Source organism: Chelonia mydas, chromosome 16 (genome assembly GCF_015237465.2).
Source record: "Chelonia mydas isolate rCheMyd1 chromosome 16, rCheMyd1.pri.v2, whole genome shotgun sequence".
In the NCBI taxonomy this organism is placed as follows: Eukaryota; Metazoa; Chordata; order Testudines; family Cheloniidae; genus Chelonia; species Chelonia mydas.
In genome coordinates, this window is record NC_057857.1 from 20,388,967 (window position 1) to 20,413,327 (window position 24,361).

At 38.8% G+C, this 24,361-nt stretch overlaps 1 protein-coding gene across 9 annotated transcripts in view; it reads right to left on the minus strand.

The window, feature by feature from the left end:
• C5 (complement C5) overlaps nucleotides 1-24,361 on the minus strand; it is a 56,557-nt gene that overhangs the window by 12,256 nt on the left and 19,940 nt on the right. For 8 of the 9 annotated variants that reach the window (XM_043530342.1, XM_037879362.2, XM_043530344.1 and 5 more), the window contains 19 exons: nucleotides 23,646-23,849; nucleotides 22,173-22,382; nucleotides 20,714-20,863; nucleotides 19,620-19,749; nucleotides 18,682-18,747; nucleotides 17,745-17,945; nucleotides 17,415-17,505; nucleotides 16,136-16,212; nucleotides 11,747-11,886; nucleotides 10,188-10,409; nucleotides 9,332-9,392; nucleotides 8,630-8,719; nucleotides 8,072-8,284; nucleotides 7,529-7,604; nucleotides 5,044-5,203; nucleotides 4,363-4,458; nucleotides 3,778-3,949; nucleotides 1,346-1,551; nucleotides 348-500 (listed from right to left, as the gene is read on the minus strand). In XM_043530342.1, the coding sequence (XP_043386277.1) occupies nucleotides 348-500; nucleotides 1,346-1,551; nucleotides 3,778-3,949; nucleotides 4,363-4,458; nucleotides 5,044-5,203; nucleotides 7,529-7,604; nucleotides 8,072-8,284; nucleotides 8,630-8,719; nucleotides 9,332-9,392; nucleotides 10,188-10,409; nucleotides 11,747-11,886; nucleotides 16,136-16,212; nucleotides 17,415-17,505; nucleotides 17,745-17,945; nucleotides 18,682-18,747; nucleotides 19,620-19,749; nucleotides 20,714-20,863; nucleotides 22,173-22,382; nucleotides 23,646-23,849 (2,718 nt within the window). The remainder of the gene's footprint in view (nucleotides 1-347; nucleotides 501-1,345; nucleotides 1,552-3,777; nucleotides 3,950-4,362; nucleotides 4,459-5,043; nucleotides 5,204-7,528; nucleotides 7,605-8,071; nucleotides 8,285-8,629; nucleotides 8,720-9,331; nucleotides 9,393-10,187; nucleotides 10,410-11,746; nucleotides 11,887-16,135; nucleotides 16,213-17,414; nucleotides 17,506-17,744; nucleotides 17,946-18,681; nucleotides 18,748-19,619; nucleotides 19,750-20,713; nucleotides 20,864-22,172; nucleotides 22,383-23,645; nucleotides 23,850-24,361) is intronic. The other variant, XM_043530343.1, reaches the window with a different exon arrangement.

Below are 24,361 nucleotides of genomic sequence, written 5' to 3' on the forward strand. Positions count from 1 at the left end.
TGGATCTTATGATCTTTTTTACATTTCTGATTACAAGCAAAGGGTCAGTCCCACTGTTTACACATGCAACTTTACACATTTGTGTGGTCTTACTGAATTCAATGGGACTATTCATGTAAATAAGTGTTTCGAGGATGTGGTCCTGAATCAGTGAAACCTTTAATCACTTGCTGCATCAATTAAATCTTAGCAGATGAAGACAACAGTTAATCAAATGGTATTTTTCACAGACACGTTTTCTTTTTTTAAAATTTGTCTAGACTTTATTTTTTTCCTTCTCAAAGGAATTTTTGTAAGTTATTAATAAGATTTGTTTTCACTTTTCTAAGGTAAAACTATTCACTCACTTCCAGAGTCCCTCCTATGTAATTTTCTTCTGTCAGTTTATAGTGCTGAAGGTCTCCATAATTCCTGTAAGCCACCTTGACATCCATGTTCAGCAAAAGACGTTGAACGAGAAGGGAATATTCAGTCAAGGCTTCAAGGGCATTAATTGTGTCCTGTCAAAAATCAAATTAGAAAGAATTACTACTGGAATGGAAACTAAACTGTAACAAAACTGATTATTAAACACTTTACTCAGACACTTATTTAGGAAGACAGATAGTGGTAACCTTAACCAGCTAAGCAGTTTAATACTGTGTTATTATACTCTTAATAAAATGATAGGATATTTAACACTACTTTATGGGCATGTTTGTGTAATTTATTGTTTTATTAAAAGTTTGTAAATAAGTGCACAGCTGCTGGAAACAGATGTTTTAAAAATAAGAAAGCTAGTAAATAAGCACAACTATTGCTGTGAAAAATTGCTATATCATAGTTTTTCACTTCATAGATTTTTTTATTTGCAAAACCGGAAAGTTTGCAAGAATTAGCAAATTTGGTCAAGGGTGACTTTTTGTCAGAAAGCATATGGAAAAACACTGAAATTCCACTAATCATTTTTTAAAAACACAAGTGAATTTGCTGTTTTTAATACAAAAAGTTTTTCATCTGTAAATACGGCTTTTCATTTTTTATGATAAACAGTGACAAATTCAGTGTCAAAATATATTGCTTTTGTAGAAATTTTGGCCAAAATGAGTTTTTTCCTGGTACACAGTTTTTTCATCTGGCTGTATCTAAAGTCAATAGAGTGAGCCTGCAGATATAGGAGTAATGATTTGCATGTACTGCTAAGGAAGTAATATTCCTGCAGCTGGAGGTCATGTTGCTAATTTCCTTTGATTCCCACCCAACATAACAGGACACACAAGTCATCAGTTTGGCTCATGTATTACCCTACTAAGGCTTCTCTGATTTCACTATCTGAAGAACGGGAGAGAAACATTTAAAAACACACCTGAGTGGAATAAAATCCACCACCATATCTTTGCTCTTCAGACAACCATCTGACAACTGGATTAGCATAGACTTTGTCCCCACTCAAGAGAGTGGTTAGCAAGGCATAAGCAGTGGTTTCAACAATCTGCGCAGTGCCAGCATTAGGAACATATTTATCTAGTTTAGTGGAAGTATCCTTCCAAAAACGATAAACAGGAGGGTCACCTGGAAGAGTAATAAAATATTAGCAGGGGTTAAAGTAGATTGTAACAGGAGGGGGAGCTCTCACCACACAAGCCAAGCTGGAGTGGGAGTATTGCTTATCCAAGTCAGGGAGAGAAGGAGGAGCTCTCCCTCTGTTTTTATCAGAGATGGAGTTGTGCTCTCTTTATGCCCAAAGGCTATTTAAACATCTGAATATAACCTGACCTGTGCAAAACACAAGTTAATTCTCTAACAGGAAAAGCAGATGCTATTCCTTTGTTGCTACCTTCGTTGTGAAACAGATGGTGGTAGATTTGTGTTCTGTTGGTCTTGGGAATAGAGGAGTTTGATGTATTATAGAATACTGTATTTACAAACCAGTAACAAGTGATTTTTAACTATATTACCATTAATTTTCATGTTTTATACTTATATGTTGTACATATTAACAGAAACTAAATATTAAAAAAATTGTTACGCTCAGCAACTTGTAGTGGAACTGAATTGTGCATTTTGAAATCAAAATGCTGGTGAGGACCACAAGGCAAGAGAATTGCTCGTCTAGGTCCTCTCTGCATCCCATTGCTTTGTTAAGGCAGCCCTAATATCATGTACATATAAATCACTATAACAGTCATCAATCTGCTTTTACACTATTCAATAAAACCCCCACTGAATTTCTTGAAAGGAGATGGAAACTACGGTTACATTAATTTTTTTAACAAACAAACAAAAAAAAAAAAGGTTCCCTACCTTTCATAACTGTTGTTCTTAAGACATATTGCTCATGTCCATTCCATTGTCGGTATGTGCGTGCCCATGTGCACGATCATCGGAGATTCTGCCTTAGCAGTATCCGTAGGCCTGGCTCTTGCGCCCTCTGGAATGCCACGCTCATGCTGCGGTATATCAGGCGCCGCCGGCCCTACGCCCTCTCAGTTCCTTCTTGCTGACTACTCCGACAGAGGGGCAGGAGGGCAGGTAATGGAATGGACATGAGCTAGGCAGGTAATGGAATGGACATGAGCTACACATCTCGAAGAACAACAGTTATGAAAGGTGGGTAACCGTTTTTTCTTCTTCGATTGCTTGCTCATGTCAATTCCATTCTAGGTGACTCGAAAGCAGTATCCCCAAAGGTGGGCTTGGAGTTCAGAGTCTTGCAGATTGGAGCACAGCTCTGCCGATACCAGAGTCATCTTGAGCTTGCTGAATCAGAGCATAGTGCAAAGCAAACGTGTGGAAGGACGACTAGGTCACGGCCCGACAAATTTCTTGAATCGGTACCTGAGCGAGGAAGGCTGCCAAGGACGCCTGCACCCTAGTCGAGTGAGCAGTCACAATCACCAGTGGGGACATCTTTGCCAGCTCATAACAGTAGTGGATGCAGGCAGTGATCCACAATGATATTCTCTGGGCAGACACTGGGCAACCCTTCATCCTGTCTGCCACAGCAATGAACAACAGCATTGACTTACAGAACAGCTTCGTTCTATCTATGTAGAAGGTCAGTACCCTTCTGACTCCAATGAACTCTATGCGTTGGACTGGTGTTAACATGGACTTTTCTGTGTTTATTAACAGGCTCAGGTCACTGCAAGTGGAACATACCAGATCGAGACTCCTTTGCACCTGCTCCAGAGACCTGCCCTTGATGAGCCAGTCATCGAGATACGGGAAGATCTGGATTCCCTGACATCTCAGGTAAGCCACCACCGGTGCCACGCATTTCATGAATACCCTGGGAGCCGAGGACAGGCCAAAGGGGAGCGCTGTAAACTGGAAGTGGTGGCCAGCCACTATGAAATGATTAACTATTTACAGCTAGAAGCGCAAGGCGAAGTTAGAAGAGAAATCACTGGCCACTTGTGAAGCCAGGGACAGAGGCACGCCAACTGACCACCATGGGTGGTAAGAAGGAACTGAGAGGGCATAGGGCCAGCAATGCCTGATATACCGCAGCATGAGTGCGGCACTCCACAGGGTGCCACAGCCGGCCCTGTGGATACCACTAAGGCAAAAGCCTCAGACGACTGCGCACATGAGCGCGAGCAAACCTACAATGGAATCGACATGAGCAAGCACTTGAAGAAGAACATGTATTATAACTTATTAAATATTTCAATTCATCTGAAAGAATCTTTATGGTCAAGTTCATCTGTGTTGCAAACTTTGCTCACTTACCTACAGACCATCTACTTCAGTAACAGGTTCTTTAGGTTGAAGTGATAGTTTACTGAGTCATACCTTTTACAAGAGCTTCCTTCTTCAGTGCAGAAAAGGCTGAGCGTGCACCAGGATGGTTTGAATCCATGAGAGCTAAAGCATAAGAAGCTATTGCCAAGGTAAATGTGCTTTCCGCTGCTTGCACATTTTTCAGCAAATACCCTTCTCCTGCATTTTTAGCTTCTTGGATTTTCTGAAAAGGTGAACAGGAGGTTATATGTATTGGAAGGATAATCATCTATTGTATTACCAAGACATTATGTATTTATACAGTACCTTCTACAACCAAATCCCCAGGTAAATGATCTGGTTTGTTCTTTTGCTTATTTTGGAAGTTGTATCACCACTGTGGCTCACCAACGGCTAGATCAACATGTATATATTAACACTTGACACTGGAAGTAACTCTTATGATAAAAGAAAAGAGCTTTGGTTTGTGGGTGGTTTGGGTTGAGAGAGAATCATAGATCCTAATGATCAATCCTGACTTGCCTTTGGGTCAGGACTGGGGGGGAAGGAGACGGGGGAAATCTAAGGACAGAAGAACACAGAAGCCGAGAATATGATTGCCTGTGGCCTCATTGGAGAAATGAAAGCATTACATACCTGTGTTGGGCATAAGTGAATGGCCTTTGCAAGTCCAATAACAGAAAAAGCTGTGAGATACAAAGTTTTTTCTTTGGCTTCTTTAGGCAAAGTACCCTAAAAAAATCCAAATATGTAAATAAAGGTAGTTAGAAACAATGCGGTCAATTGATAAAAAGAATATTTTACAACTTAGGCGAGGAACTGAAGAAAAATTTCTGTAAGAAGTATCAGCCCAATAGCAATTTTATTTTTACACTGAAGTCTTCTTTTGTGAAGAGGTTAATTTACTTAAAAAAATACAGACAGACGAGATCAAAAATACATGTAAAAGTAATGACAAGCCAATATTTTTTCAGAACTTTTATATCGTGATTAGAAAAAGACAATATACATGTTGCTTTCAAAGCATCTAAGAAGTAACATACAAGTATGTGTACCTGAAAAATATAGTGAAGTTTGAAAGACTGCGCTACGGTAAAAGTGATTTTAGAAGAAGAGATGTGTGAACATGTATTAGAACTCAGTGAATTATAGCAAAATTATCTGTAAACCTCTGATTCAGCATAGCATTTAAGTACTCGCTTATATGCTTTGCTGAATCAGGGCCTAAAACAGCTTGTGTATCAAATAATGGAGTACCTTACAGCAACTTGAGCCTTTAATATATGCACAAATAAAACATATGTTCACTTGTCATACCTGTAGTTTTACTGGCTGGTAACTTGAAAGTTCCTTGAATGACCCATCTGTCATTTGACAATTTTCAATCAGCCATAACACTGAATTACAAACAGAAATTTGATCCAGAGTAATATACAGACTAACTTGTCCAAAAATCCTTAAGGCAAAAGCTGTCAACCTGTGAAGGAAATTGAGCAAAATATAGAAGTTTTGTTCAGTGTGTGAGATTATTTTTTTGGGGTAGTTTAAAATTCCAAGATAGATAGAGAGCGCCTATTTAGGCACAAACTTGCATTACTAAGATTTGGGTTTACTGTATGTTGCCTTGGGTCAACTAAACCTTGTTGCAGCTCTTTCAGAATGGCTGGACAAATGTATGACTTTGACAGGGCACTCTTAGTAGCACCGTGGTCACTGATGTGGCTACAGCATGAAAAAGGCTGCGGGCTAGGAGCAATTAAACACTTTCTGTTGGGGGATTATGAGCACCTGTAATCACTGGGCTAACGATAGGAGGCTATAAGTGGAAGAAACAGGAAGCAAGGGGGAGCTCAGAAGGAAACTCAGGGGGTGACTGCTCCGCACTTAAGTCAGGGGGTGGGGATTGTCTGGTCTGCTGGGGAAAGACGTCCACCTCTTTAAGGGGTGGAGAGGCTACGAGTGACTTTTGCAGCAGCCGCAGAGCAGGTCAGTGCGGGGACACTGACCCATCCCCCACCCTGTCGCTCCCAAGGGATGGATATAAGTACAAACCAGACAGGTGAAACCCTTTTTACTGGGACCTGATGGAGAAGCACCTATTCTCCCATCCAGGGAAGTGGCGAAATACCACGTTTGGTCAGGATCCGCTGTGGGCACTGCAATAGCTGTTCCTTTCTTGGGGGCCTGAGAAGGAATTTTCCCCTCACCAACAGATTGACCAAGGCATAGTATGGTTTTTTTTCCACCTTCTCCACAGCGGGTTCAGGGGGGACTTAGCTAGGGTGAACATGGAATGGGAGTTAAGCTACAATGCGGCAACTCATTATGTAAATATGGGGTGGAGGTCCAATGCAGATACTCTGTAGAGAAGGGATACAGTGATCAGATAAAGGGATATAAAGGAGGTATGCATTAAAGGAGCGGAAACGGGAGTGTTCAGGGCACCTATGACTGGCACGCCAAGGAGCCAACCCCTCCCCTTTATAGTCCACCTTAACCCTCATTTGAGGAGGGGGCATTGGCTGGAGACCAGTATGGTAAGAGGAGGGGACTGATGGAAGCTCCCAGGTGTATATTAAAATGATCACGGAATTACCCACACTGTACACTTTTATCTGCCAGGTACACCCAGAAAATTAATCATTAAGTTGTGACCTAATTAAACCACATGCACGGTCTCCTGTCCTTTTTACAATATAGCTGGACAATGAGACTGGGCTGAAGAGCAAAGGCTGTAGGGAAACCTCCTCTTGCTATAAGATTGCAGTACACGGTTATACTTTGCAAGGAAGGAATAAATACCGTATATACTCGTTCATTAGCCCGTTGGTTTATAAGCTGACCCCCCCAAGATGGATAGGTAAAAACAGTAAAAACCATATGACCCTCTCATAAGCCGACCCTATATTTCAGGAGTTGGCAAACTTTGGCTCCCAGCCCATCAGGGTAAGCCACTGGCGGGTCGGGATGTTTTGTTTACCTGGAGCGTCTGCAGGCATGGAGCCCTTCAGTTCCCTGTGGCCGTGGTTCGCCGTTCCCAGCCAATGGGAGCTGCGGGAAGTGGCGCCACTTCCCGCAGCTCCCATTGGCTGGGAACGGCAAACCGCGCCCACAGGGAGCTGAGGGGCTCCATGCCTGCAGACGCTTCAGGTAAACAAAATGACAATGTATTAGATATTCAATTCAATGATTTCATAGAGTTTAAAATCATCAAATTTTGGTGTAGACCCATTTATAAGCCGACCCCTGCTCTTTGATGCATCACTTTTTTACCAAAAATATTTGGCTTATGAACGAGTATATACGGTACACATCTGGTGGTCAAAAGGTAACAGCCTGGTGTGTATGTCTGTGAGGACGCATGAGCTGGCCAGGCAGTGAGGTACACTGGGTAGCCACAGAGGCACCCGGTAGCAATGATCAACAGTATTTTTAAATTAGCATTTAAAATAAAGTTAATCAAATCTCATGCTGCAGTGTGCGAGCTGATTTCTACAGAGCACAGGAAGGTGATTTTTCCTTAAATACAATACTGTACAATAGTCTTGGCGTACTGTGGGAGATTTTCCACCCTTCTCTGAACCATCAGGAATTAGTCACTGAGAGTCACTTCTTCCTGTAAATACTTAGGCAAAAATGTTGCCCATGATCCATAAGTGGAACTAACAGTGGCATTGATGGAGTACTGTGCACACATTAATGGCAATATGAAATATGGCCCTTAAACATTAGTCACTGTGGAAACACACGACTGAATCAAACCTTTCAAATCCACTGTAATAAAATGATCATTTTAACTCACCAAGTGCTGGATGTCCCATCTTTCCACATGCTGTAAGAGAAGTCTCTGTTTCTGAATGACAGGATGCTTACAATACCTAAGATATACATAAAGCAGACTTAGTGTTTCTGAAGCACTGATTTCTATTCAAATTACGTTTCTTCACTTAGAAGAAAAATTAACCTCTCTCTGATAACTGGCCTTTAATTGTTTTGTTTCTAAAAAAGCAGCAAATGGTTAACTTCCAACTCAAAAAGATAATATTAAATTACCCTAATTGTGCATGTCAACTAAAACTTTACTGCTTCCAAATAAAATAAGATCATATTTTATAGGGTTTGCAACATAGGTGTCAGTTCAAGCAATTTTGTAGTTCAGCCACTACAGAAACATTATGTGAAACATAGTTAATCCCACAGTTTTAGTTTAAAATATTTTTTTTAAAATACATTAGCTTTATTACATTTTCATCAAATATTAAACATTAACTTTCCTATCCAACAGTATCTGCAAGTCCTTAGAACTTTCAAATAAAACCAAAAATTGAAGACCACGTTTTTCTACCTTCTTTCATCTTCCTCCTCATATTAACTCTTGATGTTATGGTTTCAGGGCCAAGTAAATTCCAGTTATTGGACTTTTCCAGGTAGTGAAAGACATAAAATACTGGAGCGATACTCATGAGCTCTGCCTCTGCACTGCCCTTGGGCAAATTAGTAAGAAACTGAACACCTTCACGTTTGAGAGCAGCAGAGATTACTTCACCCATAAGCTGTCCTGTGAAGAAAAACAACACGGTTAATTGCTGCCCCAGAAATACAGGCATAACTCTTATTGACTTAATTGGGAGTTGTGCAAGTATATCTGAGGGTAGAATTTGACCCATAACATTTAGAAATACTCTAATCATTTTCTATTAAAATCTATTAATAAAGATAGGAGTTTAAGACAACATTATCTCTAAAGAAGAGGCTGGTCTAAATAGCCTTTTCTCAAAAGAAAGAGAGAGAACCTGAGAGTATAGTCAGGTGGGTAAAGCAGAAAAAAAGGAAATTAAGAAAGAGAGCAAGTACGTATCTAGAAACTAAACATAAAATACTACAAACATTTCATTCCATTTACCTTTTATACTCACAGTCCTGTCAATTTTCGTTTTGGGGACCAGATCTAATGGTGTCCTGTATCGAAATTCTTGTCGTCTTCTGATTATACCTGCAATTGGAAATAAATACATATATATCTCAACATATTTATAGCATTACCTATGTAATTGCAGAATTTAGACCCTAGCAGCCCTGCTGGGTCAGATTGGGGCCACAGCTGTTTGCCAATTTATCAAACAAACACAAAAACTCATGAAAACTAGAGTTGGGTCTAAAATCCAGATCCAAACAACTCTAAACTTTGAAAAAGTTCAGATCCAGAACCTAATTCCATAATAAATTAAACTAATACTTGGATCTTTAGAAAAGTTCTAATCTTGATCAGAACTCTGGGGTATAAATTCATCTCTGATTAAACTGGATTATTTTCTATTCTAGGGAAAGCAGCACTTGGTAGTTGGTTTTCCTGCACAACTAAATTTAGAAAAATCTCAAAGTCTGCATGCCATATAAGATATGAGTTCTTAATCATTCCAATTAATCAAAATCTAAAAAAAATGGCTAGCTACTTTGAAAGGGACTCCATTACTGTGTGCTAGGGCATGCAATTTCACAATAGAGATATGTGAGCATTGTGCCATGAAGAAGAATTGATTTTGATGTTTGTCTGAGATTGCAGAGTAAAAGAACAAATAATAAGATACAAAATCACTTTCCATACCATGAACACCTTGTGGATCCAGAGAAAAGCCTGCATGAAGTTCTCTCTTAATACCTTCTGGCTGCAATCAAGATGAAGCCAAAACTAAGCAGTACATCAAAGTACTTTGTTTAGTTTAACACACTGACTAAAGCAATAATTTTAAAATATCAAACAATCAGACCCACATAATCTTTGTCTAATTCTCAGTTTAAAGGTTTGCTGCTGCTGCTGCCAGCCATCTGTTTTCAAAACAAAATCTTCAACCAAAATTAGCAACAGATGTAAATAAAGTTTATGGGAATTATAAAACTATAATAAATATATCTTTACAATAAATGTATTTAAGTATTTGAAAAACTGATGCAAACCACATCATCAATATTCTATACTCTATTTGCTTATTTTAAGTTACAAGCTACATACATCATATTTACACCTATTTGCCTACTAGTTGTCAACCATTGTAATCCATACATTTAAAAAAGTAAATACATAAGGGCCCAATCCTGAAGTTGCATCATGGCATAACTCTCAATGAAGTCAATGAGCGTTTTATATGAGAAAGGACTGCAGGATCAGGCAAATGTTTTATGCCTTTTATATACGCATCAGAATGGAGATTAACAACTGCTGCTACTGGTAGATCTGTTAAACAGAATGACAAGACTATTTGCAGGTGTATTGTTTGTTATTTTACAGCACCCAAAAGATTGATAAGCACTTTTTAAACACAAGTAAATTACATATGATCCCTGGATTTCATAAATCAAATGCAGTCATGTTCATATTCTGATTTCATATATTTATAAAATACCATCCATTTATTATGACTGAATCTATTCAAAAAGAGTTCTAAGAAAGGTTTTGGTCTTACCACCACACGCAATGTTTTCACTAAAACTTCACTGTTCTGTTCAGTCATCAATGTAAAGTTGATTGTATGAAGACCTAGTTCCAGAGGGAGTATTCTGAATGTAACTGATGCGACAGAATAACCATCTAGGTTCTGAAATTGACAGCTCTGTAACCCTTGCTGAGCACTTGCAGAGCCTTCGAACAAACAGATTCCATCTCCAACTGTTGCTTTAACACAGAACTGAAACATCAGAGAAGATTTTAAAAGATTAAAATAAATTTTACATTGAGTGTTAGATAACGCTAAACAATTTTACTATTGTTAGCAATGTGTAAAAGTGATTAACGTTATTATTATTGTTGTTATTTGCATTATAGTAGCGCACAGAGGCCCTAACCAAGGATCAGGGAGCCATAGCACTAGGCATCATATACAGTTGCATATAACTTTTCTTTGCAACATTTTTCTGTAAAATTTCACTGTTCTGTTTCAGGGTATTTTTCATCCCTAAAATTTTGCTTTTCTATTAAATCTCCAGGCAACATTATTTATTTGCTTTCAAAAATTTGTAACCAAGAAAACCACCCTCCACCTGAAATTTCAAACTCAAATTTTGAGCAGAAGCATTATATTATTTATTTTTTAATATTTATATTAGGATAGAACACAAAAGTTTCTATGTAATTTCAAAACACAGAGAAAGATGCAGTCCCTATGCCCGAAAGAGCATACAGTTTAAAAAGACAGACAGACAAAGAGAAAGGAAAAGGGATACAACATCCAAGCAAGGAGGTGAGGGTGATAAATGGGACATCCTATTAGTACAGCAGCCATCTTTAAAAAAAATATTTTGTGCACTGTACTTTTACATGAGAGAAGGTGGATGCTACAGAAAGAGAAAACTTCATAATGTTGCTGAATGCTGCTTCTGCTGAACTGACCCCTTCTTCCCTGTCCTGTCCAAGGTTCTTTCTACCAAAGCTAACACTGTGGGCGCTCAAACATGTAGTCTGTGCCTGACCAGTGGGAGGGAAGGACTAGAAAAGGGAGTGAAGCAGAAAGATGCAAAGATTAGTGCATTTCTTGATGTACAAAATTGTTTATTCTTGAGTCCGAAAGTTTTTTCCAGATTTAATCAAGAGCGCTGCCCTCTCAGTTCAGGTTAATACGCAGAAACTCCATCTATGATTCTGTTCACTAGAGTACATTGGGAGCTGGCTTCAGAATTAAGTGAAAGTCATTTCATGTGTCAGTTCCACTTATGCCATTTTGGCTTCCCTTTTTCACCACCTACCATTGAGAACTGGCTAGGCCACACACCAGGATATTCTACAAGCATAGCTATTGGTTCTGCCTGTGCGCAGTTGATTTTTTAATAAAACTTTCGAACTGTGCCCAAATAGAATGTGATGGGCGCTACAGGAAGCAAATAAATTAAATTATGAAGTACAATGCTGCATTTTTTAACAATTGGAGAATCCTGACTCATGCATACTGACTGGATACTTGCAGAAACAAATCCTTTGTCAGTTCATCATAATACTACTTATATAAAATTCAGAAAATCCACAAATTACCATCGTTCTGGAATTTCTGTAGTTGTAAACAGATCCTTTTAACTCAATTTGTTCTCCACGCACAACAGAATAAGGTATATGCATGCTCATGAAAACATCTTTTAAAACCTGCACTTGGAGTGCATCAGCAACACATATGCCTAGGAAGAATTAAAAACATAATAGCACAATATGATATAAGCAGAAGCACACATTTTATGCAGACTAGTCTCTCATTCCAAGAAGCAGGTCCATATCACTCCTCACACCCTTGTCACCTTTCTGGTTTCCTATCAAATTACAAAATCTACTTTGAAATTGTCATCTTGGGTTTTCTGAAATCATCAGGGACTCGCTCCACTTTCTCTTTCTGAGTTGCTATCTGCCTAATTCCTTGTGCTCACTCCAGTCCTCCTACTCTGACTTCTTCTCAGTTCTCTCCTTCCCAGTGCTAAGATTTTCTCTTTCAGCTGTACTACCCCATCTATCACAAACTCTCTGCTCCCCCCCTCTCTTCAAGCAATTAAGTCACTTCCTCTCGAGATCTTATTGCAGAATTTTCTTTTTCTCTTTAGCCTCCTATATGACAACTGTAAAACAGAACTGCAGCCAAGGCAGAAGTATTAACATTTTTTTAAAAAGTTTAACTTCTGAGAAGTACATAACAAATATTCAAACAACAAGCATACTGAAAAAAAAAACCAGTAAACTAGATGACATGATTTAAAATCAGATTATTCTGATTACAGTCTTTCTTTCTGGCCACCCAAAAATAATTTCCACAACGCTTTTGCATAAGAGATTCTCAGAGATTCATAGCATCAAAGGTTGATGATTTATTCTATTTGACAAATAGGATTAGAAATTTTCAGATGGTGTATAAAATTGGTTCTGGTGCTTACAGTTTTACAGAGAGTGGTCAAATTAAGCCAGAATTAAACAAAGAGTAAACACAAAAGAAGGTAACCCAAAATATGATGATTTTAATGTATAATACTTCATGAACCAACAGGGCTAAAGAATAGCACTCTCTTGCAAATAATACATAGTATTAGTTTCTGTTCCTGGCGTTCCAAGAGATATCTGGCCAGCAAACATGAAGACTATATATCAGATAGGCCAGGATACTTTCAGCATTCCAAGCCTCTAGGACCAGTTTTCCCATGATACTGATGATCAAGGGGGAATGTTCAGCTAAATTATATATTAGTAGGGAAGGAAAAGAAAATCTTGGATCTCTCGAGACATCTAGATCAGGGGTTCTCAAACTGGGGGTCAGGACCCCTCAGGGGGTCGTGAGGTTATTACATGGGGGGGGGTGTCACGAGCTGTCAGCCTCCACCCCAAGCCCCGCTTTCCATCCAGCATTTATAATGGTGTTAAATATATACAAAGGTGTTTTTAATTTATAAAATGGGGGTCGCACTCAGAGGCTTGCTATTTGAAAGGGGTCACCAGGACAAAAGTTTGAGAACCACTGATTTATATAGACTTATGTGTAGTGCTGGGGAGGAGCCGGTGGTCGTGGTACATGTAGGTACCAGTGACATAGGGAAGGATAGGAGAGAGGTCCTGGAGGCCAAATTTAGGCTGCTAGGTAAGAGATTGAAGTCCAGGACCTCCATGGTAGCATTCTCTGAAATACTTCCAGTTCCACACACAGGGCCAGTTAGACAGCCAGAACTGCAGGGTCTCAATGCATGGATGAGACGATGGTATAGGAAGGAGAGATTTAGATTTATTAGGAACTGGGAAAACTTTTGGGAAAGGGGGAGCCTATACAGGACGGATGAGCTTGACCTAAACCAAAATGGAACCAGATTGCTGGCACTTAATATTAAAAAGGTCATAGAGCAGTTTTTAAACTAAGGACTGGGGGAAAGCCGATAGGTGTGGAGGAGCACATGGTTCGGACAGCGACATCCATTAGTGGAGGATTTATTGATGGAGATTCTCTATGAACTAGTAAGGACGAGAGGATGGAAGATGATAAAATATGGGTAGGATCTGATGAGAAACAGCCAAATGAAAAAAGTCCTATTCAATTACATCATGTAATGGCAGACAGCTAAAAAGTGAAAAGTTTTTAAAGTGCTTATATACCAATGCTAGGAGTCTAAATAATAAGATGGGTGAGGTGCCTTGTATTAAATGAGGATATTGATATAACAGGTATCACAGAAACTTGGTGGAATGAGGATAATCAATGGGACACAGTAATATCAGGGTACAAAATATATTGGAAGGACAGAACAGGTTGTGCTGGTCGGGGAGAGGCATGATATGTGAAAGAAAGCATAGAATCAAACAAAGTAAAAATCTTAAATGAACCAAACTGTACCACAGAATCTCTATGGATAGTAATTCCATACTCTAATAATAAGAATAAAGCAGTAGGGATATATTACTGACTACCTGACCAGGATAGTGAGTGACTATGAAATACTCAGAGAGATTAGAGAGGCTATTAAAATAAAAAACTCAATAATAATAGTTGAAATCCCCCATCCCCATATTGACTGGATACATGTCACCTCAGGACGGAATGCAGAGAAAGTTTTTTGAGACCTTAAATGACTGCTTCTTGGAGCAGCTAGTCCCAGAACCCCCCCAGAGGAGAGGCAATTCTTGATTTAGTCCTAAGTGGAGCACAGGATCTGGTCCAAGAGGTGAATATAGCTGGACCGCTTGGTAATAGTGACCATAATATAATTAAATTTAACATTCCTGTGGTGGGGAAAACACCACAGCAGCCTAACACTGTAGCAGAAAGCGAAACTACACAAAAATGAGGAGGCTAGTTAAACATAAATTAAAAGGTACAGGGACAAAAGTGAAATCCCTGCAAGCTGCATGGAAACTTTTTAAAGACACCATAACAGAGGCTCAACCTAAATGTATACCCCAAATTAAAAAACACAGTAAGAGAACCAAAAAAGTGCCACCGTGGCTAAACAACAAAGTAAAAGAAGCAATGAGAAGCAAAAAGGCATCCTTTTAAAAGTGGAAGTTAAATCCTAGTGAGGAAAATAGAAGGGAACATAAACTCTGCCAAATGAAATGTAAAAATATAATTAGGAAGGCTAAAATGGAATTTGAAGAACAGCTAGCCAAAGACTCCCAAAATAATAGCAAAAAAAAATTTTAAGCACATCAGAAGCAGGAAGCCGGCAAGACAACCTGAGGGGCCACTGAACAAGGGAGGTGCTAAAGGAGCACTCAAGCACGATAAGGCCATTGCAGAGAAACTAAATGAATTCTTTGCATCAGTCTTCACGCATGAGGATGTGAGGGAGATTCCCAAACCTGACCCATTCTTTTTAGGTGACAAGTCTGAGAAACTGTCCCAGACTGAAGTGTCATTAGAGGCGATTTTGGAACAAATTGATAAACTAAACAGTAATAAACCACCAGGACCAGATGTTATTCACCCAAGAGTTCTGAAGGAACTCAAATGTGAAATTGCAGAACTACTAACTGTAGTTTGTAACCTATCAGTTAAATCAGCTTCGGTTCCAGACGACCGGAGGAAGCTAATGTGACGCCAATTTTTAAAAAGGGTTCCAGAGGTGATCCCGACAATTACAGGCCAGTAAGACTGACTTCAGTACCGGTCAAACTGGTTGAAACTATAGTAAAGAACAAAATTGTCGAACACATAGATGAATATAATTTGTTTTGGAAGAGTCAACATGGTTTTTGTAAAGGGAAATCATGCCTCACCAATCTACTAGAATTCTTTGAGGGGGGTCAACAAGCATGTGGACAGGGAGGAACCAGTGGATATGGTGTACTTAGATTTTCAGAAAGCCTTTGACAGGGTCCCTCACCAAAGGCTCTGAAGCAAAGTAAGCTGTCATGGGATGAGCCTCTCAAGGACTGGTAACTGGTTAAAAGATAGGAAACAAAGGGTAGGAATAGGTCAGTTTTCAGAATGGAGAGAGGTAAATAGTGGTGTCCCCCAGGGGTCTGCACTGGGACCAGTCCTGTTCAACATATTCATAAATGATCTGGAAAAAGGAGTAAAGAGTGAGGTGGCAAAATTTGCAGAGGATGTTGTGAAGGCCAAGACTATAACAGGGTTCAAAAAAGAACTAGATAAGTTCATGGGGGATAGGTCCATCAATGGCTTTTAGCCAGGATGGACAGGGATAGTGTCCCTAGCCTCTGTTTGCCAGAAGCTAAGAATGGGTGACAGGGGATGGACCACTTGATGATTCCCTGTTCTGTTAATTCCCTCTGGGTCACCTGGCATTGGCCACTGTTGGAACACAGGATACTGGGCTAGATGGACCTTTGATCTGACCCAGTAGGGCCATTCTTATGAAAGGAAAATGTCTTGGAAAAGAAAACTAAATCCAAAAGCTCACTAATTATTTTGGTTACCCATACTGAGGTCGCAATGCTTACCTTTATCTGAAATGCCAACACCTTGTATTTCCCATGTAGTCAGAGAATCAGGCAGAGTCACTGAAAGGGCCTTTGATCTACATTACAAATGGTTTTTGAGAATTAGTAAATTTTATAAATTATTATTATTACTTTGTTAATACCAACATTTGGCTCAGCACTATACAACACACAGGTAAAGACAGCCTCTGCCCAGAGGAGTTTGCAGGGTCAAAGGTTCAGATAAGCTGTACAGGAGACCTAGAGCTGTTGACTTAGAACACTGAACACATTTTTGTCTGATTAGGCTTGGTATTGGTTGGCCTTGCAGAAATCAGAGAGTTTTTTGAACTAATATGAACAAAAAGAGAGCTGGGGCCTGACACTCTGGGAATAGGTGGTCAGTTTGCTGCACAGAGACATAATGGAAAAAATGTCAAGGGGAGTCGGGCCCAGCCTCACCAGTGATTGATCATTTACCTTCCAACTGAGACTGATCAAGTGAATATAAGAGCCAGCAAGTGGCTCAGTTGGGGAGAGGAACTGTGGAAAGGAGGGTGATGTCGCTAGCTGGCACTGAATGGAGAGACGTACAGGGAAAGGACTCTGGGATCCAGCAGCCTACTTTGGTCCAGGGAGTAGCTTTGTGTTCATATTCCTGGAGTCGGTAGACAGGCCACTAGCCTACAGTTCTTATAGTTAAGGGCAGTATCATAATGCGTATGCACAAGAGGATAGAATTTAAGTTGCACAGACTATCTTAATTCTGGCATTTCCTAACTTTGGAGTGCTTTAATGTTCTCTTAACAATATTTTAAAAAATGGAATAAATATACAATTCTAAGAAACGATATAAGAATTCAAATCATGGGAGGAGGGCAGGAAAACTAAAAAAAACCTCTTAAAAAAATATGGTCAGTCTAAAAACCCTGCAAATTCATAGCAAAGGTATTTGCCCCCTTGTGAGTCAATATGAACCCTCTCCACCGAGGGTATGTCAACACTGCAAGTGAAAGTGTAATTGTAGCACGGAAAGGCATACCTGTACTAATTTTAATCTAGCTAGCATGGGTATGCCTTACCCATGCTTCAGTTACACCTTCCACAAGGACTAAAATAGGCAGCATGATCACTTCCCTCAGTCAACAGTAGGGGAGTGAATTAGGGTTTCTTTCTCTGTATTGAGAGAGGCCTTCAATAAGAGACGGACATCCTAGTTCAGAAAATGGGGCACCTCAGATTCTATGCAACACTGAGCTATTGCAAGTCAGATGACATTAAATGGTTCAGATTATAGTACCCTGGAGGAACTTGGTGGACTTCCCATAACCAGCTTTCAGGGAAGTAGCTACGAATCTCTGCCTTGTCCAATTCCAGTAGAGCCTTAAAATCTGAAAAGAACAAACAAATAAAGCAATTCAGAGATTCCTAAAGCTTTCCACTCACAACCTCAAAAAATCACTGTTTTTGACTTCTGTGATCATACAGCCTAGAATCTTTGCTTCTGTTTTTCTCGTTAAAATAAAAAAATGGATTTTAATGTTCTTACAAAAAGGCTGTCATTATCCTAAAACAACCATATACACCCTCATAAATGTATGTATACATTCACAGACAGTTTGAAACTTACGCATTCTTGCCAATATTAAAACTTTGTAGGTCCCACTCTCCCGTAGTTTTGTTGCAAATTCACAGCAATCCTTGAACGCTTTTATGCACCTAGGAGGACTCTTAATACGCTCAACTCTCTGACTGCAAGTCTCTTTGAGAGGAGATTCTTTTACTCCACCCATACAGCACTTCCGAATCTCTGGATGCAAATATCTGGATGCTGAAATAATAATAAAATATCTTACATAATCCCTTCCTTGAGATAAAATACTTTTAAACAAATTGCTGTAACTGGTCATAATGAAGTAAATTTTCAATAATTCAGGCAATCATGTACAACCATGATAAACGTGTAGCTTTCAGGAAGAAATTAAATTTGTCATTTTTAAAAATCCCAGTGTTCAAAGTGACCTCTCCATATTATTGTGAATCAAAATTTTAAAACAAATAAGGAAAAAGGATGGAAATGACATTTCAAAAGAAAAAGTCAGCCACAAAAACCATATCTATGTTTTTCTCGCCTATGTTGCATGAATTGGTGGTCTCAGTCCCATCCTTAATGGATCGTATTCATATTAGAAATGCCACCAGTACAACTGGCAGACCTTGTGAGCACAGAGACCAAAAATTTAAAGGGCAAAAGGACAAAACACTCTTCCACCCCTACGAGTAGGTCAAGATTGGGACAGATTGTCATGTTGTTAATTTGTATTGTGGCCATGATTCAGCAAGGAACTTAAGCAATTGCTTAAATTTTAAGAATGCGCTTAAGTCCCACTGACTTCAAGTGAAGCATGTGTTTAAGAGCTTTTCTGATATGGGTCCTCTGACAAATCTGAACAATGACACTGCAATCTAGCTCTTCCTGTGCACACTCAAAATTTAAACCTTCATATTTCTGATTTCTAATGTACAGCCTCTTTTTTTCATATATTCAAGCAAAACTTTTGGAGCACCTCTGTTTTGTATTTCCTCTTCAAAGCTGGATCTTCTTGGTCTTACAATTGCTTTACAACTTTCGTCTGTTAAAAAAACCCCAAGAACATGTTATAATATTTTTTTCCACTAACTCATTCCAGCATTAAAATAAACCAGTGAAAGTATACTATAGGACTGATCTGTGAATTTGGCAAGTTTTGTTTTGCAGAACTACTAACTGTGGTATTTAACCTATCATTTAAATCAGCTTCTATACCAGATGACTGGAGGATAGCTAATGTGATGCCAATTTTTTAAAAAAGGCTCCAGAGGCAATCCCGGCAATTACAGGCCATTAAGCCTAACTTCGGTACCGGGCAAACTGGTTGAAACTACAGTAAAGAACAAAACTGTCAGACACATAGAAAGCCTTTGACAAGGTCCCTCACCAAAGGCTCTTAAACAAAGTAAGCAGTCATGGTGAAAGAGGGAAGGTCCTCTCACGGATCAGTAACTGATTAAAAGATAGAAAACAAAGAGTAGGAATAAATGGTCAGTTTTCAGAATGGAGAGAGGTAAATAGTGGTGTCCCTCATGGGTCTGAACTGGGACCAGTCCTGTTCAACATACAGTAACTCCTCGCTTAATAAAACAGCATTAACCGGAGCAACTTTAAGTTGCTGATCAATTAGGGAACATGCTTGTTTAAAGTTGCGCAATGCTCCCTTATAACATCGTTTGGCAGCCGCCTGCTTTGTCCACTGCTTTTTCTAATTGCAATGAGGCACTCTAGGCCCTAGAATCTAAGGTATGTATTTTTTTACCATAATTACAATCCTTACTGCATTTGTATTTATGAGACAATGATTCCAACATTATTCTTCCTCACTGTATAATTAAGCTCCAACATAATAATTGTGAGCTATGCTACTTGTAGAAAAACAGATTTGAACTTTCATGTGTAAAGGATAAGTACCTGCTACTTTAGAGTCATCTGCATTAGCATTGGTTAGAAATGTAAGCCCAGCTAATCGGAATACATCAACATTGTTCTGCCCTCCTCCAGCACCACATCCAAGATCACTCTTTTCCAAATCTAACAGTACCTGTTGAAAAAAGTAAGCAAGGAGCTAATTTCAATGTGAAATATATTATATGACTGAAGGGAGCATTATGGACCTGTGCGGATTAATAAGTCATTTAGCCAGTAAAATGATATAAGACTGACACAGAAATACATTGTATTCAGTGTTGTTATAGCCATGTCAGTCCCAGGATATGAGAGAGACAAGGTGGGTGAGGTAATATCTTTTATTAGACTGACTTCTGTTGGAGAGAGAGAAAAGCTTTCAAGCTTACACAGAGCTCTTCAAGTCTGGGAATCTTACTCACCCTGTATTTAGCTGTGACGCTCTGAGGAAAATTGCCAGATCTGAAGATGAGCTCTGTGTAAGCTTGTCTCTCTCACCAACAGAATTTGGTCCTGTAAAAGATATTACCTCACCCACCTTGTCTCACAAAAACACATTGTTATTTTTCTCTTCTTGTACTAAACTGTTGTGTAGTGCTGTTGTAAAATGTTAAACAGCTGCTACCTTTCACCCCTGAGGTGGCATTCTTTCAGCTGCAGGTGAAGTGAATTCTACATAAATCTGTGAAAACAGAAATCCTAGGTTATCTACTGAACAAGAACATTACATGCGACAGCAATATGAGTTTCCACCTTACTACTCTACCAGTGTGGCTTAAAAACCTGACCTGCAGAAATCACTACTAGGACTGAGGAGGGGAGTTCAGTCTCTGTGCCTATTCAACCATTGAGCTCTCCAAAAACAGAGCCAATCACTGTGGATTTTTTGATGATGAGAACTGGGCTAAGCCCCACAACTCATTTCCATAGGGCAAACAATAATTGAAAGGCAACTATTTTTGATTACTACTGACCTCAGCTGGATTTGAACTAGTAACCTAGAGGTGAAAGGCTCTAAATCCCATCACCAAGCCTTCTGAATGCATGCAACATAACACAAATTTTTAAACTACCACTATATTTTGTGACTATTACTTAACTCTTTCCATAGACTTCTTTCTTGTTCCTGTGATTCCATATATTGCCTCATCGATAGACGACAAAGCAACAAAAGAACTGAACTGGGTTTTCATGTTAATTGATATAACCTTGCCCGGCTTATGAGAGTGTTCGTTTGATAATAACTGAACCTATAAAAGGAAAACAAATATGGGTTACTGTGACGCATGGCCAGAAAGGGTTAAACATCCCGCAGGATAAATGACACAAATTCAACCTTTAGACAAGCGTTAGAAAAGTAAGTAAAAGGTAATTAGGGCCATTCCATGTCAGATAGGCTAGAACTTTGAAATGCAAATCTGCATTGTTAGAAATTAGAGGTGAGACTAATTGTATGTGTGTACTTATATCATGTTAGAGGTTAACAATGTAACCAAACAGTCCCTGTCTATGCTGTATTCTATTAATTCAGAGATCAAAAGGAAAACTTAACATTTAAATGAACTATATAGTAATATCACTGTATTCATCTTTCTTTGAAATGTCTAGCAAATCACCTGCAAATGGTGGAAAACGGGCAATTGCCTTATATAAATCCCTGTAGCTAATTACTAGTGACGCTTAGGAAATAGGTCTACTTCAAAGTTTCCATGATTGCCTATTGTTCACTTAAGGACTCCGAGTTGTCAAGAGAAGGCCTGGAACTATATAAAGGTCTCTTGGATCCTGATCCTTTTTATCTCATATCTGCTTGATGCTTCACGCAGGGGAAGCTTGAGTCATAACACTGAGATCTCCAGTCCCATCTGGATCACCCTGAATATAAACATTGGACTATAATCTATGGACTAATTCTGAAAGAACTCTTTGCAACTACAAAGCTCACCCTCTCTACTATGAATCTGATCTCAGAACTGTACTCATGTCTGTATGCATACTGCTCTTTTAACCAATACTCTCTCTCTCTTTTCTTTTTTAATAAATTTTAGTTTAGTTAATAAGGATTGGCTTTAAGCATGTATTTCAGTAAGATCTGGAATATTCATTAACCTGGGAGGTAATGTGTCTGATCCTTTGGGACTGGTAGAATGTATATGATGAATTAGATTTTCATCATATTTGACTTGGGTGTCTGGGTGGAGGTCTAAGACTTTAAGGGATCTGTGCAGTTGGCTTCTGGGTAACCAGTAAGGTATTATAGAGGCTGTTTTGTGCTGGTTTGGTAAATCTAAGAATAGGAATATCAACTAGCTTTGGAGATTGTCTGCCCCATTCTTTGCAGTTTGCCTGAATTGAGTAACTTCAGTGCAGCTCTCCTGGGACTCCAGTCACAGTTACTTAAAAAATAATTAAGAGATTTGAAGGCTGACACTTTAACATTTTGGGAAAACATTAGAGAAACTGTGCAGCTCTGAGGGTAGAATTTTGATGATAAAACAAATGGACCACTTAATTTGAGAATGTTTATGGAACTTTTAATACACAGACTCATACACTCACCTGGAGGCTATTCCCACACTTCTGTTCTATATTCAGCCAAACTGAATCAGCTACTAATTCTGCAGTTTCCTCTCCAGTGACAATGTAGTAGACAAGGAGACGGGCTGAAGGAACCATTTCTTGCGTTAGCTGAAAGCTTAGATTTTCATAATCTGAGCTCATAATCCTCTCCTGAGTTCCAAAACTTACTATTTTCCCTTTGGATAATATCTATAAAATGGGGAGGGGGGGAGAAAACAAAAAAGAAAGAAACTAGTCCCAGCAAGTGTTCCTGACTCCCTAGAAAAGTCACTTTGGCAAAGAGAAAGATTGTAGATAATATACTATTCGTGTATCTTAACTGGTGAAAAGTAACAAAAAGGAAATTAAAAAAGTTAAATCTTACTTTTAGAAATACTTTTGCCCTTTTGTATTGATTTTTACATGAACTCAAATCACTTTGTAAACATAAATTAAGCCTCACAACAGCATGTAAAACTGGTAACTTTATCTTGAATTCAGAGCATACGAAGAATCAAGCATTTGAGATGTTTAATGTAGTCTACCTTAAATTAATGTAAAAGACAGTTGTGTCAATTGAAATAGTATTGTTTGTTTTAATATAAACAGATTGTAATACAACTGAAAGTAGCACTTTTTTATACTGTACATCGTCCTATAAGCCCTCAGATACAATGTAATAGTGTACCTGAAAAAAATGAGGAGTCTAATATATCAAGTATTTGCTGGCAGTGTGGGGAAGTTTATCTTCCCCTGTTCAATGGACCAAATTTAGACAGTGCAAGGAAAAGGACATAACTCCCCATTCCCAAACAGAAGTGGATATGCACTGCAAATGCTGTCTTGATGAGTGCCCATAATCTTGCTCTAATCAACCATATACATACACACACAGCACTACTGAGAAGATTCTTGGTGCTGGGATCATGAACTATTTCCCTACATGAGTGTATGACTTCCAAGAGAAGTAAGCATGTGTCTTAGTGTTTGCTGAATGAGGGTCTTCAATCAGGAAACTGTCAAAAAATCAAGTCTACAAGCCCTTTGCTGCTGCCCACTGCTGCATTTTTGAAATGTTGAAGTTCTGTGGCACACTTACTTCACAAGTTTCAGAGTAGCAGCCGTGTTAGTCTGTATTCACAAAAAGAAAGGAGTACTTGTGACACCTTAGAGACTAACAAATTTATTTGAGCATAAGCTTTCGTGAGCTACAGCGTACTTGAGGCTGCTGACAAGCAATTAACACAATGCTGATACAAATGCAGACTGATTTTTCCTCTCATTTTTACAAGTTCTCCCCATGTCAAAATTAAGGTGTAATACAGGAGCAATGGGGGAAATGTGTGTTGCTGTCTGAACAGACCCTGTTCTGCGGTTAAATATAGGACTTTGATCTCTCTAGTGTTGTCGATTTGGCACCTTGTACTAAATTACAAAACAATGTTTTAATGTGAAAATACATCTGTTACTTACCAAATAGCTGTAGCAATGTATTTTATGAATATAGTGGCTATGTGGATACACTTTAATGCTTATATAATCCCCCACACGTAGTAGTTTATAGTTTGAAGCCCAGTCAATGTACAGATAACTTTTGCTGAGCGATGAGTATGCTTTTGCTTCATAGTTTCCAGTAGCCTGATTTTCTTCTGATAGACTTGCATCTGCAGTTTTTAGCTAAAAATTACATAAAGTGCATACGAAGATTTAATACCAACAAACATTCTGATAATGTTTTGTACAATGCCTTTTATTCAGCATCTAAAAGCCCTTCGTCATTAATCAAGTAAACTTCACAATAGCCCTGTGAATCAGGAATTAAAGTCATTTTGTAAATAGGTAAACAGAGTCCAAAAGAGGCTCATGGCCTGATTTCAAGAGAACTAAGCACCCACAGCTCTCGAGTCAGTGATAAAGAAAGGACCACAAGTCAGGCATGCTGACTCCCAAATGCATTCTTTAATTATGAAATTATACTTCCTCCTATTAAATAAATATTAAAATTAAAATTTAATATAATACGTATACAGGATGGATTAAGTAGTTCTGATAAAATGACAGCCAACTCAAGCATTTGTCTGAAATTTACCTCTACACATTCTGGTTTCAGATAGATGCCGAAATCCCAAAATACCATCTTGTCCCTCTGTTTGAGATGGTCAATGAACAATTAAGAAAGGGAAATTCTA